Below are 18,277 nucleotides of genomic sequence, written 5' to 3'. Positions count from 1 at the left end.
CCGGGATCATGACCTGAGCCGAAGGCAGTCGCTCAACCAACTGAGCCACCCAGGCGCCCCAGAACACACATTCTTAACACTCTGCTGCCTCTGGGTCACTTGAGAATGTGACCTAGGCAGTATGCTTTCTCCCCGTCCACCTCCAATCTTAGTATAAAAGCATATACCACATAGCAATAAAGCTGTTATTAAAAAAAAAACAAAAACATTTCAGTTGTCAGGAGTTAGGGATGGATGGTGGGGAGCAGGGGAGTAGGTGTAACCATAAAGGGATAGCCCAGGGGAGGTCTTTTTGAAAAGTTGCATGACTTGACTGTGGTATCAGTCACATGAATCTACACATGATAAAATGATAACACATATGGGACTGATGTCAGTTGCCTGGTTTCTATATTGTATATAGAAACTGTTCATATATTATATATTGTACAATCTATATTGTATAGATTGTAGAAATGTGTAAGATATCTCCATCGAAGAACCTGGGTGATCAGTACACAGGACTGCTTGCTCTGTACTATTTTTGCAACTTCCTATAAATCTATAATCATTTCAAAATGAAAAGTAAAAAAAAAAAAGCATATGCCTCCTTTTGGCAACCCCCAAGTCAATTAGAGGCCCGTCTCCTTAAGATTGGCTCAAAGAGAGATCATTCTTGGAAGACAGACCTTCCGCAAAGGGCAAGAAAAACCCAAAACGTAATGGCCTTGAGCAGAGCATGAATTCAGTGGCAGCGGCGGGTGGAGGCAGCTGAGCAAGGTCACCACCAACAGAGTCACGCACTTCAGTCACTACAAAGAGAGGGCTGAAACCAGTTACTTATGTCTTGCAGTGATTCCCAAATGACTAGTGCCCAGCTGGCTAAACAAGAACCTCTGGGTTGAGCTAAATGAATGCACAGAGTCCCTTTCCCACACGTAGAGACTCTGACTCAGTAGATCAAGGCCAGGGTCCAGCAGTCTGTGTTTTAAAAGCTCCCCAGGTGATGGGTTTGAGAATTTCAGATTAAGGAGCAGGTGATAAAGCAGGATCCCCAGTAACATCTCAGGAGTCAACCACTACAGGGTTTATTTGGGTTGGGATGATTAACCCAAGCCCTTGGTTTTCCTATGGTTGGTGTAGCTCAGAGCTAAGCATTCTCGTCATGTCAGATAACAATATCCAAAGTATATGCCTTTTTCTGAATGCTGTGTATAAACTGTGAACTATTATGATGAATTTTTCTATTGCCTCTTTTCTATTTGGTTATTTACCATGTTTCTTAGGGCAGAAATGTAGTTTACAAACAACACAATTCTGTTCCAAATGCTTTAGGATTGGAAGGCCAGTAGGTACTGCTGCTAAATTAAGAATGGTTTTGGCTACAAGTTGCAAAATAATCAACCAGTAGTAATGTCAACAAGCAGGAGCCTATTTGCCTCACAGTAAAAAGTCCAGAGATAGGTGCTTGCTGGTATTGGTTCTGCAGCTCAAGAGTTGGGGCTGACATCTCCAGATCTCTTGGCCTTTCCTTCACGGCTCCGACCTGTCTGCATTCAAGACTGGTTGAGGGGAAGGGACAGGACCACTGGCATTCTACTCTTGTCTCACTGGCCAGATGGTATCCCATGGCCACTACTGGTTGCAAAGGAGGCTGGGAAATTAAGTGTTTTGCTTTTTTTTTTTTAATTTATTTATTTGACAGAGAGAGACACAGCGAAAGAGGGAACACAAGCAGGGGGAGAGGGAGAGGGAGAAGCAGACTCCCAGCTGAGCAGGGAGCCCGATGCGGGGCTCGATCCCAGGACCCTGGGATCATGACCTGAGCCGAAGGCAGACGCTTAACGACTGAGCCACCCAGGCGCCCCAAGTGTTTTGCTTTTATAGTCCCTGCGGCAGAGGCAAGAAAGGAAAATGGGGAGGGATTGGGTGTTCGGAGGGCCAACCTAGAGCATCTGTACAGCTTTCAAATTAAATTTTATCAAGCACTGTTTAATTATAGAAACAGCTGATCAGATGCATGATAATAAGTTGTCAGAAAATATTGATATGAAAATCAGGCATAAAGATCTCCACTGTCAACAATTATACATCGTTGTTTTGGTCTTTCATTCTCTGTTGGAACCAATTCTAGTTTTTGAAGAACTTTGGTTCCTTCAGTCAATTGCCTGTATAGAAGGAAAAAATGGAAAATTTAGTCAAATTTTCACATTAGCTTCCATTCCTAAATCCAGTCTTATCCTGTTTAGCTATGGCTATTTCCTATAAATCAGATTATCAGTCATAAATATAAATAGCCCTAGATGTGTCCACTTTGCCATGGTTCCTCCACATCTGTTCTGGGACCCTTTGAATCTGTCATCCTCACTGCTGTCAGAGTGATCCCTTAAAAATGCAACCTAAAAAAAAAAAAAAAATTGCAAGTCTGCTCTCACCTCCCTGCTTAAAATATTTCAGTAATTTCCCATTATCCTTATGATAAAGACCAAAAATCTCCCACCATGGCCTGCCATGGGCTGCCTCCCCGCTGCCCCCCAGTGCTGTCCTAGGGCATGCTCCCCTGGCTCTCTGCCCCAGCTAGACTGACTTCAGTACCTCAGTATCCCATGTTGCTTTCCTGCCACGTCTGTCTGCTGTGCTCCTGCCCCCCGCTTCCCCTTCACGTCCCTACCTCCTGGTCTGCCTTCAGATCTCAGCTCAGTCATCACTCCTCGTCACTCCTTGCTTATGTCAAGCTCCCGGCTGTCTTTATAGGAGTTATTGGGGATAATTTGACATTTATTTGTATGCTTCTTTGGTTAATTTCTGATTCTCCCATGAGGACATAGTTCATGCTTTTACTTAGTACTCAATGCCTAACACACTGCCTGGGACATAGTAGGCACCTAATCACATCGCTGAATACGTGAATAAAAGCTCAAAGCCATGCTAGTTTGGATCTCTGTAGATATTCACTGGCCATGAGCTGGAACTCCCTGAGAGGAGCTGTACTTAACGATGGTTCTCTCAACTGCAAGAGAGTAACATGGGCTAGAGAGACAGCCCTAAACGTAGGACTGGTTCCCTTTGCCAGTGTTTGAGTTGAGGCAGTGGCTGAGGGGAAGGTACAATTTCCATTTCATGAACTTTTATATGGACACAGCAGTGCTGACACTGAACATGCTGTAGTCATCTCTTTGTCTGCCTCTCTGGCTGTCACCGTCAGAAACCATGACACAGAGCCCAACACAAGGTACATTCTGAGGATGAGGAGCAAGGGATAAACGGACAGATTCACCTCTGACCAAAGAGGATGTAGAGCCTGGTCTCCAGATTGGTTTCACAAATACTGAAGGAGCACCTACTGTGTGCATCTCTCCACTGTGACAGGTGTTAGAATAGAAGATGCAAGTTTTTACAGAGCGCCAAGGAGGACAAAGAAGCAGTTTGATTCTGGTAATCAGGAGGTTTCTGACTTAAGCCTTGAACGGGATTTTGGCTGAAAGGAACAAGATAAGCGAAGGCCCAGAGGCTGTCCTGGGAGTGTTGGTACTCTGGTCTGGCTGCAGCTCAGCTGCCATGGTGAGTTTCCAAGTCTCCATTTCCAGCCTTTGCGCCCCCTTGAATACCTACTTATGGTATCCCAGAGTTGCCTTCTGCCTCACGTGTAGGTATCCTAATCTGAAACATAACTTGTCCATCCTAAATCCATGATCTTCTCTCCCATATGCTCCTATTTTCTATCTTGGTGAACGGCATCAACCATCCAACCAGTTTTAAGATCCTAGGAGTTTGTCTAGACCGTCACTACCCAGTATGGTAGCCACTGGCCACAGGTGGGTATTTAAATTTAAAACTTAGTAAATTTAGTTCCTCAGTTGTACCAGTCAGATTTTGAGTGCTCAGTAGCCACATGGGGCTAGCAGCTGTCACACGGGACAGCACAGATTGTAGTACATTTGCATCACTGCAGAAGATTCTGTTACATACCACTGCTTGATATTCTTCCCATGACCTCACCACCACCATCGAAATAGTCACTAGAGTCTTGTTGAATCCAACCTCTGAGTATCTCTTGAATCTTTCTGTTTACCCCTCGCTTCTCTGTACTGCCAGTGCCTTGGGCCGGGACTTCATTTATGGTACTATTATTACTGTTATCATCGCTTCCAAACTGGACTTGCCAGTCTCATTTTCATCCTTTGCCAATCAATTCCCCACTTCTGCTGAAAAGAATTTTTTCAAAATGAGACCCTGGTTGTGTTGCTCCCAATTAATTCCTCCATGGCTTCCCATCTCCTTTGGGTGGGGGTCCCTGCTTAGCAGCATTGCACTCATAGCCCTTTGGGACCTGGGCCTGACCGTCTCCTCCTCTCTACCCTCCTCTCTCTCTCCATTCACCCCTAGGGTGCTAAGCTCTAGCCAGACCAAATGAATTATAGGTAAGAGGCTCTCTTTATTCCTTAGGGCCCCTCTGCAAAGGCTCTTCACTCTTCCTAAAATTTGATTTTACTCATTTTGATTTCAGTCTTCTCTGGCTAACTTCTACTTGAATTTCAATACTCATCTCACCTTCTCATGAAGCTTTCTATGACCACCCCCCCCCCTTTGGGGGGCCCCCCTAATGTGATTTAACCCCCCCCCCCACTGTCCCCAACATATACCCCTTCTACCTATGCATGTATGAATGGAGATCTTACAGGCTTGTGTTTTGACATTCTTTCCCTATGAAACCATTGGGCAAGATAGTCTCCCCGAAGGGCATTCCTAATGTCATCCATCTGAAGGGACAAGTTCATGTACCAGAAACTAGGGCTCAAAAGGAGGGTCTGTCTCTGGACCTTGCTAACCATGTCTGGGATTCCAGAAGCTCAGATAAACCTGGGGACGCTCTGAGATGATAGGAAGAGAAAGCATTAACACCAGAGGCAGCCCTACAGTGGAGAAGGATGATACCCCTGAAGGAGTTACACTTTGTCAGTATCTACTTGCCTATTATGGTGCTTCTCCCTAGTGTTCTTTAAGGTCTTGTTTAAATATTTCAGCCCAGACTCAGCTCTGATTTGGAGATTTAAGGGATCGATTGAGATCATACTTGGGCTAGAACAATAAAAGAGGTGCAGTGCCCCCCCCTAAAACCAGTGTGGTGGTGACAAAGAAATTGAGTGAGCAAAATACCCCTGGAGGAAGGTGAATCACATGGAAAATAACGATCGTCAAAAGGAGACCACATCCTCCACTCCACTGCCATCCTCTAGGGATCTGTGTTTGCTTTTACTAGAGGAGTTGGAGGGTGCTGTGTCCTGTCTCTCCTGTATCCCCAGGGCACTCTTACAGAACTGGCATAGCCTATGTCTCACTTACAGTTGTTGGTTTTCTAATACACTGTAGACTCCCTAAAGGGCAGAAACTGTGCCTCTTCACTCTTTCCCCAGGACTGAGCACCATGACTGGCATATAGTAGGTGCCTAATAAAATGCTGGTTGAATGAATAAAGGAGGCTAACAGAAGTGAAAGCTGAAATAGATGTGGGGTCAGCAGTAAAGGCCCCGAATGCCACTCTAGACTTTAGGGTATATGCATCTGGGGATGGACATGGTGAAAAAGGAGACATAAAACATTTTAAAGTAGTCATGTGTGCGTTTGAGAAGGAACCTTTTGGAAAGATAGGAAGGATCACCTAATCATGTGGTTAAGATGACAGGAAGATATTTAAATGATCCAAGAAATTATGAGTTTTATTTGGATTTTAAAATAATTGAAGAATGCGTTTTCAAAATCAGAATACAGTTTATTAGGACCAGGGAAAATAGAAGATAACATCATTTTAGGTTATGCATCTATCAATATAAAATTGTCTTTTGTTTGAAAATACACTTTCTGCTTTTTCGGTCTAGAAATATCACTTGCATTACACTGAAGGGATAATTGTGGTTTAAAACTGCTATGAAATTTCTTCATGGGATGAAGAGTCAGTAATTATCCCTGTGGAATAGCTGGAATAATCTAATACTTATTCAGAAAAATTCTAACACTCTGCATCATTTCAGGGAAGACCAAGTAAGCTTCTACTTATGTTCACTCCACTAATCAAATAGAGACATAAACACTGGAGTGATAAAGAGTATGTCCATCATCCATTTTAGGTCCACATGCCTATAAGCAACTTGCTAATAATATTCTAGTCATTATTACCTGAGGTGTTTCCATATTTTAAGTTGTTCAGTTAAAAAAGTTACTTGTAATTTGGATAGTTTTCATATATCTCTTCACAGTGTTCATGGACAGGCACTTAAATGGCTTCAGCTCACTTCTGCATCTAAATATATCTATGTGATTAAGCACTATGGTATTATTCATAGTAAATAAGAATGACAATATCCTTGAGGCTGAAGATAGAAGGATGGATGGGGGATAGTCAGAACATAATAATGGCCGTACCTTAATGGTTTCTGTGTTTTTTATAGGTAGCAGGCTTCTTATGAAATATTTATTCTAAATGTTTGTATTTGTATTATTTTTGTTTTTAAATTATATCTTCAGTTACCCATAAACTATGTGGACCACATTTTTAAAAAAGATTTTACTTATTTATTTTGGAGAGAAAGAGAGGGCATGAGCAGGGGGAGGAGCAGAGAGAGAGGGACAGGCAGACTCCATGGTGAGTGCGGAGCCTGACTTGGGGCTCAATCCCACAACCCTGAGATCACGACCTGAGCCAAAATCAAGAGTCAGGTGCTTAACCGACTGAGCCACCCAGGTGCCCCAAACCGTATATATATATAGACAAGCTTACAATGTACATACCCAAAAGCCACGTATTTTCTATCTAGATAGGGCGCTGGTTGTAGTGTGATGTAGAATTGTGACCCGTTGCTGTGACGGCCTTTGTTGGCCATTCCAAGAACTCCCCTTTTATTATGAGGAATTGAAAAGTTTTCATCTAGAAAAGACAATACATAGTAGGTCATTGAAATATTTCCAAATTGTATTCTGTTTCATATTTCACTCAACTGGGTTGTTAAAAAAGATAAGCTAGAAAGTCTTCATTAGAACTATTTTCAACATTTCTCCACCTTCAGTTTATCATTACTGTAGCTAAAACCAAGTCTGCTAAGAAAATTAGTAATGTAAAAGGAAGGACATCGCTGAGGAATAAAGATCAGCATATTTTCTTGTGCTGTGTGGCAGTAGTATTTCATTCAAACTACCAGTGTGATCACTGAAAATACCCTCTTTGGGAAGGCTTTTGGATCTGACCCCGGCCCTCACAGCACCTTCTGCAGCCCTCTGTGGTGTCTTTGTGACCTGCGCTGCTGTTGATACGACTTTTCTTCTCTACTATGTGCAGGCCGTCTCCGTATAGCTTTGCTCCTAAGGCCTCCTGGCACGTTAGCTGGCACAGATGTGGCCTTAAATATTGGCGATGAAAAGAAAGGAAGTCATGCTTATTTTTAGTAGTCTTTAAATAAAGTTTGATCTTAAACCTTATATAGATTGACCAAGATTTTGTGGAAAGTGATTTTTTTTTAATTTTTTTTTTTTAGTGTAAGGTTAGCAAGTAAAGAGAATTGTATGGTGGTGAATTAGGCCACTCTTTTCAGGAAGTGCCGTTTCTAGCATAAAGTAAGATTTACCTCCAAACTCAGAAACACAGAGGAAGTGGTGGAAGAGGAATTCACTAAAAGTTTTCATTCAATAACCTTTTAAAATTCTGGGAATATTTGAGAGGTATGAGCATTAACTGTCAAGATTTCCTGAAGCTGCAGTTGCTAAGTATTCGACGTTTCAAAGCTAAACCAACTAAGCAATGAAGCCGTATCCGTAGTAGTTACTTTTAGCTTTTAAATTGCAACTGAGTAAAAACCTCTGAAATCTTGTGAGGTGCATATAAAGCACTTTTGTACAAATGAGCCTATATAATTACATTGATGCTCTGTATTCATTTCAAGGGAATTAAGAAATAATCCATTACTTTTACAGAAAATTACATGGCACAGAAATCTGCCCAAGGTAAAGATTCAGAGTTTTAACAAAACAGTATTTGTCATTGCTCTCAGATATATGATAAATTTTTTCTTAAATTCTGTAAGCAATAAGAAGAAAATTTATAGGGTTGTAACATTTTTTTACCCAAAGTTCTATGATTATGGGAGAAATTTTAAGGCTTAATTAACTGCACATTGGGGAGGTATGTGCTGTGGTGAGCACTGTGTATTGTGTAAGACTGATGAATCACAGACCTGTACCCCTGAAACAAATAATACATTATATGTTAATTAAAAAAAAAAAAAGCTTAACTTTTAAAGTTAATATGTAGGTATAGGCAGCCCTTGACTTACAAATTTAAAGTGTGTTTACCTCAAAAGTGTGAAAATTAAGTAACTATGTTAACGATTGTTTTAACAGAATGTTGCTGTGGAACTTAAGGACCTGAGGCTTGTCGCTTCAAGACTGGCAGCAACGGCAGGGCAGAGGGGAGTCACTCGGTGACTCTGCCACACCAGGTAAAGCCCTTGGGTAGAATTATTCCTGGAAAGCATCCCACTGAGGGGAGGGGAGCCAACCCCCGCCCCCCCCTACACAGTTACTGGTGGTGGCCTTTGCTACGAAACAAGTTGTGGTGACCTTCCCATACAAACTCAGCATGAACTGCAGCTAGGACTGGGCCATTGGTGCCTCCTCCACAGCTCACTTGGGGAATGGAGTGGACCCCCAGCCTCACGGGAGCGTATTATCCACTTAAAGATCAGAGCCAGTAGCATAATGGAGTTCGAAATAAAATTCTGTCCTTAGAGAAATATTTTTTCACAAGTAACAAGATGGAGAGTGAAAATCCCAGGTTTAATTCAACATTTGTTTATTTGACAAATATTTTTACAATGCCTAGTGTGTTCTGAGGGTTAAGTGCAGAGCTTAAGACTTTTCAGTTATATAAAAAATGTAAGTTTAATGTGCTCACATAATTTTTTGAGGACAGGGAAAAACAACCCTTCTCCCCCCCACTTTGTCTGAGTGGGATAATTAACTATTCTAGATTATTTTCACTCTCTTAGCAGCTGTGAATGGAAAGGAAAAATTTCAGCAACCTACAAAAAAATGTTTTGAAGTAGGAAGAACAAAAAACGTCTTTTTTATTGCCGGGCAAAAATAGAAAAATTTAAAATTTGAGTGCTGGCTAAATCTGCAAAATTAGTAATAATTTTATTTTTAGGTCATGTTAACTGAGGCATGGAAGGAAGTTTAAAAGCTATGGTAAGATCTCAGGACCCTCTCATTACATTGTCTGTGACTCAGGAATTCCCGCCTCTACCACTTACCATAAGATATGGAATCGAGTTATTGCTCTGTGGTCAAAACTGGCATCATTTGTAACATACAACATGAAGCGTAACATGTAACTATTTGAAACAGAAATCAGACTTTATGTGCTGAAGAAAATCGGTTTCTGAATCTGTTTAAAATAAAGCTCATTGATGCTTACAAAGGAAGCAACTACCACAAGTCTGGGAAGACTGCCATGCATTCTCTCTGGTAAAAGTATAATTAGACAGGGGCGCCTGAGTGGCTCAGTTGGTTAAGCAACTGCCTTCAGCTCAGGTCATGATCCTCGAGTCCCAGGATCGAGTCCCAGGATCGAGTCCCAGGATCGAGTCCCCATTGGTGTTCCCTGCTCAGCAGGGAGTCTGCTTCTCCCTCTGACCCTCCCCCCTCTCATGCTCTCTCTCTCTCTCATTCTCTCTCAAATAAATAAAATATTTTTTTAGAAAAGTATAATCAGACAGGTTAGGACATTTCCATATAATTTGCTGAAGGCAATCATACCAAGTAAAAATCTGACCCGAATCCTGCAGTATCAGTTTTGTAAACCAACTGTTCTATTTTTACCATCATATTTGATAACAGCTATTCACTATTTATTATTATATAAAAGTACATGAAAGTGTGCTACTTAGCATGTTTTAATTGTTGCTTTAATGAAGCATTTGTAAGTAAACATGTTGATTGTGTGTGTGACATTAGGAAGGAATAGCCAGTATTCATGAACACTTGCAGGGATAAACACTTAGGGTGTATTTATAACATTGAACACTAGTGACGAGGACTCCAGCTATAGAGAACATGAATGAATTTCATAGGCAGTGCATGAACAAAAGAAGCAAGGCACACAAAGAATGCCTACAGTGTAATTCCACTTACTTAAAATTCAAAAACGGGCAAAATTTAACTGTATTGTTTAGGGATACACACAAGGGTGGTTAACTATCAAGGAAAGCAAGGAAAAAAGGCAGGCTAGTGGTTACCTCTGAGGGAGGTGGAGTATTGTTGATGATGGATAAATAGGGTTTTTCTGGCATGCTGGCAATTTTTCTTTCTTGACAAGGATGGTAATACGGGGATTTGCTTTATAATTATGTTTTAACTGTGCATATGCACTTTCTATATATAAGTCTCACAATTTTTTTAAAAATAGCCCATAAATGGCTACCCAGACCATACTATTTTCAGTTATTCAGTACTGACAATACATCAGGCTCTGTGTCTTTTATTAATGAACACTTTCATTTATTTTTTTTAAAGATTTTATTTATTTGAGAGAGACAGTGAGCACGAGCAGGGTGAGGGGCAGAGGGAGGAGGGGCAGAGGGAGAAGCAGGCTTCCCGCCGAGCAGGGAGCCTGATGTGGGGCTCGATCCCAGGACCCCAGGATCATGACCTGAGCCGAAGGCAGAGGCTTAACCGACTGAGCCACCCAGGCACCCCGAACACTTTCATTTAAAGGCAAGGAGATCTAAGAATTAGACAAATGGATGTTAAGTGCTACGTCTGTGAATTAGGGCACAAGCTAATATTAACAAACTGGTCTACTTAACGTAACAAGGATAACACAGTATTTTAAAATATTTTTCTTTTGCTTTTTGTATAAATGATATTTTCTTTAGTCAGCCCAAACCACCTAATTGCCAATCCTTGGCCAGTGAGAAGGATTAGGGATATTATACAAGGAGAAAAAAAAGGGTTAATAGTTTCTAACATTCAGAATAGGATTTGGGAAGATTGTTTAAAAAGTTGTGATGCAAAACAGACTTTCTTCAAGTTAAAAAAATGATTAACCAATTTATAAAATAATCATCTAATTGAATAAGTTACTACATTCTTTTAAATTCACTGTGCTCAGCTTAATAAAAATGAGTTTTGTGGTTGTAGTCATTTTTAGCAAGCCCCGGGTTTCAATCCTGCCGCTCATGGTAATAGGGTTCAATGAGAGAGATGTGGAGGAGGAGGGACGGGCTGGCCGCTGTGTGCATATCCCCCAGGGGCTGAAAGAGGGAGGGAAACCCATGCTTCTCTGTTCTGAGCAGTTACTCATCTCTCCTTGGGGGCATCTCTCCTTTTCATTTGATGGGTTATTGAGTTTCTAATTCTGCACCTGCAGACATCCTGAGTAATGGAGGCTTCCCTAAACACACTGGGCCTCCCCCTGGCACCAGAGGACAGCCGCCTCCATCTGGAGACTAAATCTCCGTAACAGTGTAAGGATAGGAGTAAGGGACCATCAGCAGAGGCACAGGGTTGTGCAGGGGGCAGGCAAGGGGAGGAGCTAAGAGATGTGTCTCCTGCTGGACAGAAGGGCCAAGTTGTCTGAGACTGTGCCTCCAAATAGGAGTCCGGGTGATCTGACAGCAGCCGTGGGGGGGGACCGACAGGGTGGATTCTCATCAGGGATTAAGCCTGTCAGGAAAGCATCCAGGAACATCCCTTCCCCATCTGCAGTGTTTTATTTTAAGACCCAACTCAAGAGCTACTCTGGGCCACCGCCCCCAACTCTCCCAGGCAGCTGGTGGTTCTTTTCCCACAGTGCTCAGTGCTTCCTCTGTAACGGCCATTGGCACTGTGCCTGGAGCTAAACTGTTTCAGTATCTGTCTGCACCAAACCTAAAATCTTTGAGGCTGGAAGCTTGGTCATATCATCTTGGTTTCCTAAGGTCCTAGCACCATGTAGGCACCTAACTAAGAGTTGAATGTTTTATTAATGAATAAATAAATAAATGGGGTCACTCGCCCAGCTTCATTTGATAAAGCGGGCTCCACATGCACTTAGAAGGAAATTGGCTTTTCCTTTTCCCTTCACTTTGGTATTGGTTCAATATTACTTTAAAAAAAAAAAACCTTTTCATTGTATTAAAATTTAGACACAAAAGCCATAGAAAACTAATGTATAGTTGTATTTATTATTAGTTATTGTAAGGGAAACACCCTTTTCATCCCCACTCAGTCCAGCTTAAGTGCCTTGTCTGGTTCAAAAGTAACCACTCCCCTGACTTTTAAATGCTCTCATGCTTAATGTTTCCTTATACGGTTGGCCCTTGAACAGCACTAGCTCTGATCTGCAGGGCTCCACTCACATGGGGATGTTTTTCAATGCGGTACAGAACTGTAAATGTATTTTCTCTTCCTTATGATTTTCTTTTTTTTTTTTTTTAAGATTTTATTTATTTATTTGAGAGAGAGCACATGAGAGGGGGGAGGGTCAGAGGGAGAAGCAGACTCCCTGCTGAGCAGGGAGCCCGATGCGGGACTCGATCCAGGGACTCCACGATCATGACCTGAGCCAAAGGCAGTCGCTTAACCAACTGAGCCACTCAGGCGCCCCCTTATGATTTTCTTAACATTTTCTTTAGCTTATTTCATTGTAAGAAGATGGTATATAATACATACAACTTACAAAATGTGTTAATCAACTGTTTGTTTTTGATAAGGCTTCAGGTCAATAGTGTTAGTACTTAGTCCACAGCTATCAGTAGTTACTAGGTAGTATAGTTTAGTCTTTACCATTTTATTTTTTTCCCTTTTTTTAAAAGATTTTATTTATTTGAGAGAGAGAGAGCAGGGGGGAGGGGCAGAGGGGGGGAGAGAGAGAGAGAGAGAGAGGGATAAGCAGATTCCCTGCTCAGCAAGGAGCCCGATGCGGCTCGATCCCGTGGCCCCGGGATCATGACCCGAGCCGAAGGCAGATGCTTAACCGACTGAGCCACCCAGGTGCCCCAGTCTTTACCATTTTAAAAGACTTGTTGTGACTTTTAAGTCTCTCTTAATCTTCAAGGTCTGCCTCTATCCCTTTACTTACTCTTATCTGTTAATAAACCGGAGCTGTTTAACCTCTAGAATTTTTCCCAGTCCAAAATTTGTTGATTGCACCTGCATGGGGCATTTCAGTATGTTTCTGTGTTCTCTGTCCTGTCCTTTTGCCTAGAATACTTGTGTTAAGAAGGCAAATTAGTTTCAACTTGATTGATATATTGGGAACATCTGAGCATAATGAAGCTCGCCCGTGTTTATGTGCAATGTCTAGGAGAAACACCAGGTAAATGTAGAAAATGGCTCCCAGCTGAACCGAGTTGCATAGGAACACACACACCTCAGACGTCCGCCACAGGTCACCACATCCACCACATCCACCACATCCACCCACGTCTGATGTTACAACCTGCCTCCAATTTCAGAGAGCCCTCCTTCCACCACTTCACAATCACTCCCAAGCTGCAACTCTTCCCATGCCACCTCCTCAAACGTCAGGGAGCTTTCAAGGTAGAGTGCCAAATTTATTATAGTATTTCTGTGTTTCTTGACCATAAAGTACATGTTAAACCGTTACTGTTTTTATCAGGTTACTCTATATTTTAATGTGTCACTGAGAAAGGGTTTTTTTGTACCGCACTTTTGCCGTAAGTCCTGTAGTTTTTAATGCATGATTTTGCATAGTGCAGAGATCTTTAAGACCATATGACATCACAACTGGTTGTATTTCCTGCAGATTGGCCGCTGGGTCCAGAGGCTTAATCAGACTCATGTTCTGTCCCTTTGGTGGTGTATTCTCTCCACAGAAGGCTCATAATGTCTGGTTGTCCCTGTTTTTGTGAAGTTGGCAGATACCAATGCAGCAAAGGCATAGATCCATTATTTCACTGGGGCAGCAAAATGGTGCTATTCTAATTCTTTTATTTCCTTGTCATCTATCTATTGGAATGCTTTTATAAGTAGCAATTTTATCTACAATTTAGTACAGTTTATATAGGAAAGGCAAGATAAATGCTTGATTCTTTGCTTATATTTCTCAATTTTTAAGATAATGAATTTGTTTCCCATCATTCCCCCAAAGATAAGCTGTTAGGCTTTATTTTATAATATGATGTCATTATGAACTCATGGATTTAAAATACTTGTTGGGTTTCAGTTATTTGCGATTACTGTTCTTTTTGAAGTTCAAATCTTTGGCCAGTGAGAGCCTCTTCAAGTTGTCTCCCAAGGCCTTTGACATGACCCTAGTAAATCTTTAATAGCTTTCTTGCTATCTGATAATAGCATGACTAAACAGCAGGTTCAAGGCTCATTTTGTAATTTCCTGTCCTGGAACTGAAACCTGCCATTTCTCCCGGGAGCTCTGGTTTCTTTAAGTGAGAATTGACACTTCAGAACACCAATCTAAATGCTAGGAGTGTGTAAAGCTACTAGGTTGGTCCTTGTAGACCAATTCAGTGGATAGAGCTATATAGGTAGATACGCTTTGTGAGTTTAAACTGATATTTCCAATACAGAATATTTTACTTATTAGCCTCTATCAATATTGCATATTTATCTCCCTTCTTGCACATTGAAAATCATGATTCTTTCAAGGACACATGAAACGATGAATTTAGGATATCCTATAATTACTTACTTTTTCCACATTACATATACAACAGTCTCAGAATAACAGTATTAATACCATCACTAGTATAATTACTGAAAATAGTTAAAAGTTTTTGCATACATTCTCCCCATTTTTTCCAGTTTTAAAAAGGTAGGCTAAAGATACAGTCATTACATATCATACTCTCACCCTTTATTCCTCATTAAAGTTTAGTTTCACAAGTCACTATGTGATTACTGCTCATCACCAATCCTTATGTCAGGGTCTCTCATAATTTGTTTGTGTGAAACTCATTCTGCAGTCGATTCCTCAGGATCAAGAAGGGCTTGTGGCAACATTATTCCCTAAAGTTTTACATATTGAAAAGTCTGTGTGCCCTTTATAATTCAGATTCAGTTTGGCTGAATATAAAATCTTTAGCTCATGATTCCTTTCCTTGAGCATCTTAAATGTATTACTCCATTTTCTCGTGACATAATAATATAATGTCAAAGAATATGATGATAACTTACTTTTCTTTCCCTTACAAATCACTTGCTCTTTTTGCCTACCTGCCCAAAGAATTTTTACTTTTTCTTAACTGTCCAAAATTTTACTAAAATATGTCTTAGTGTTGGTTGTTCTGGTTTAATATTATCAGGTGGCATTGTTCTCTTTCAAGAAGTAATGTCAAGTTTTTATACAATATTTTTACTTGAGGTACAAACATACAATAAAATGCATTTATCTTAGATGTTCAGTTTGATGCATTTTGACAGTTGTGTGTAGCTGTGTAACCACCACGAAAAACAAAAATAGAACATCAAATCCTTTTTAAACGCAGGAGGTTTTTTCAATATTAGTTCTTAGTATTTGCTCCATTCCCTAGCATTCATTTAATCCTTTAGGGACAACCTTCCATCCATATGTTGGATCTTCTCTTTCTAGCTATTTGTCACTTTCTCATAAATCCTTTTCTCTTTCTTCATTTCTTTTTGGTTTTAAAAAATTCCCTCCTTCCACCTTTTACTTCTTTTAAGACATACATATCTGTTGTGTTTATTTGACCCATGTTCCTTCTAGTTTATTTCTGAAATGTTCTTTTACTGCTGATTCTTCCCTAATTCTGTAACCTCTAAGTTTTTCTAATTCTGACTTATGAGTTCTTTCCTGTCTTGTATCATATTCTCAATGTCTTCTGGCTCACTCTGAAATTTGTAGTTTTGATCTGTTTTGTGAGCATGTCTTTCCTAGTGTACTTTCATGATCTGTAGTGATATTACTCTGCTCCTTATTCTCTTTTACTTCTTCTAATAACCATGAAACTTTTTGTTGCCTGTTTTTATGTAAAATTAGGTTTCCTAGGTGTTTAGAAGGAGGTGTGGCTTTAGAAGGAAGGTCGCTTTTCTGACTTCACAAAGCTCCCTCTTGTGCTGTTTTCATGTAGTGTTCGACAGTATGGCAACTTGCTTTCTGAGACTTTCTGGCTCTGTCCCCATTCCCTCTTTGTCGCTGTTGCCCTTCTATCCTGCATAACTTTGATTCCATTCACAGCAACACCTCCTTGTGTGGGCCTGTCTTGGAAGAGCGCCCTTTCAGATCAGTTTCAAGAGTTCAGAGAGGTTAGGCTGCTCCAGCCTCAGACCTTACCAGGGACCCCCTTGCACTCACCCACTGTTGGCTATTTTGGGGTTCTGCTAGTCTCAAGTCCACCAGATGTGCTGCTTTTTCCCACACAGATGCTGACATCTTGCAGATTTCATAGCTATAGGAAGTTTGTCCTCATCTGTTTGAATTGAGAATTCATTTAGATACCTTGTCACCTAGTTTTGTTGTAAATGTCATCCATGGGTTTTTAGTTTTTTTATCTACTTTTACGGTCTGTTTTTATGTTGGAATTTCAAAAGATTCAAAAACTGTGCCGTCACCACGACCTCATCTTCCCAGGATCCCCAACAGCAGTTTTAATGGGATGATTATCAAAGTACCAAATTCTGGGTACAAGCATGGCAAATTACAAGCCTTAAAAATATAAATTCCCGGGGCACCTGGGTGGCTCAGTCGTTAAGCGTCTGCCTTTGGCTCAGGTCATGATCCCAGGTTCCTGGGATCGAGCCCCGCATCAGGCTCCCTGCTCAGCAGGAAGCCTGCTTCTCCCTCTCCCACTCCCCCTGCTTGTGTTCCCTCTCTTGCTGTGTCTCTCTCTATCAAATAAATAAATAAAATCTTTAAAAATATATATATATAAATTCCCTTTGACCCTACAATACTAATTCTAGAAATTTAGCCTAAAGGAATAATATAATTAGGCAAGTGAAAAAATATGTATACAAAGCTGTTCTGGACTGGACTGGGGTGTGTTTCCCCCTATCCCATTTGTAAATCCCACTTTTCAGTGTGTTATCCCAAACACCATCTTATTTGGAGTTGTGAATTGTCCAGTCTTGTTAGATTTGAATTATCAGCTGATATAGACTGACAGAATTTAAAGATACGTACCTTCAAATGTTGGTCCATAAATCGACTCTCCATCATCTCCTTTTCCTTCTACTATATCTGAGAAATAACAATAAACAAACATTAGAATTTTGAGACTAAAAAAGAGTATGGTAATGGCCGGGGGAAAATGCTTTAAGTTATGATTCCACTTATACCAATGACTAGAGTAAGTTATATGATACATAATTGTTCAATATCTAAACCATGAAAATATTACTATAATGATTTCACTTGTATTTTGTAAGCACTCTAACATTCATGATCCCATTTTTTCCCCTGATAACTCTTTGAAGTAGGCAAAATTATAATGCAAAACGTTTGAAATGATGAAGTATTAAATTATAATTGTCATAATTTAAAGGAAGTGTGTTCATATAAATTCTGCTTGCCTCACAAGTTATTCCATAGTCCATCTTGCTTTTTAGGAAAATGGAAAGACCAGATTGAGAGAATGAAATAGGAACAGTGAGGTCTTTTTAGAAGAGGGATAAAAATAGATGGCTCTAAAAAGAATCAGTGTTCAAATTTTCATTCCTTGGAACCCCAGAGTGATGATTCATTTATTTAGCCAGTATTTTGGAAAGGAAGATCCCTTATAATGTAATGAGGTAGATTAAAAAAAAAAAAGTGATTTGTCATGTCCCATTTTGCATTATATGCATTATACACATACTTTTGCTCAGGCAGTGCTCCTACAGTAAACATCCTCCATGCACAAACGACTTTTTCTGTATCCACAGGTGAAAGGGAAACAAAGGTGACTACTGGAAATAGCGGACTCTGGTGGAAATAAGGGTCTCTCAGCTCTGTGCCCCCGGCCTCCCCATCAGCACCTCTTTACTTCCTTTCCTCTCTCATTCAGCCTCCTTGAGTAGTGTACAATACAGCTCTGTTGAAAGACTGTGCCATTTTAACTCAGTGTGAGTGAGTTACCTGTAATAAAAGTGCACTGTAAAGAAATCAGATGCAACAGCAAGCATGTGGAGAGAATTTATTCAAGACAGGCATGTAGCATTTAAATTCCATTCACAAACTGGTTCAGAAGTTAATCATTAATCCTGAAGTCTTCAACCCTACTCTGCCTGATACTCCCCGCGTAACTCACCCAGAGCCCTCAGCATCTCCCAGGGGCACACTGCAGTGGCGGAA

General features: G+C 40.7%; 1 protein-coding gene and 1 long non-coding RNA gene across 4 annotated transcripts in view; one reads left to right on the top strand and one right to left on the bottom strand.

Annotated features, from left to right (window-relative positions):
* LOC110583093 overlaps positions 1-18,277 on the top strand; it is a 37,584-nt gene that overhangs the window by 5,584 nt on the left and 13,723 nt on the right. For both annotated transcript variants that reach the window (XR_002480489.2, XR_006540472.1), the window contains one exon: positions 8,368-8,465. This is a non-coding gene — a long non-coding RNA (uncharacterized LOC110583093). The remainder of the gene's footprint in view (positions 1-8,367; positions 8,466-18,277) is intronic.
* PPIL6 (peptidylprolyl isomerase like 6) overlaps positions 2,036-18,277 on the bottom strand; it is a 29,558-nt gene continuing 13,316 nt past the window's right edge. For both annotated transcript variants that reach the window (XM_021693159.1, XM_021693160.1), the window contains 3 exons: positions 17,129-17,185; positions 6,766-6,901; positions 2,036-2,147 (listed from right to left, as the gene is read on the bottom strand). In XM_021693159.1, coding sequence (XP_021548834.1) covers positions 2,036-2,147; positions 6,766-6,901; positions 17,129-17,185 — 305 coding nt within the window. The remainder of the gene's footprint in view (positions 2,148-6,765; positions 6,902-17,128; positions 17,186-18,277) is intronic.

The sequence above is a fragment of the Neomonachus schauinslandi genome, chromosome 8, assembly GCF_002201575.2.
Source record: "Neomonachus schauinslandi chromosome 8, ASM220157v2, whole genome shotgun sequence".
NCBI classification, from domain to species: Eukaryota; Metazoa; Chordata; class Mammalia; order Carnivora; family Phocidae; genus Neomonachus; species Neomonachus schauinslandi.
The sequence above is the reverse complement of the archived record's forward strand: the minus strand, read 5'-3'. Positions and strand labels throughout refer to the sequence as shown.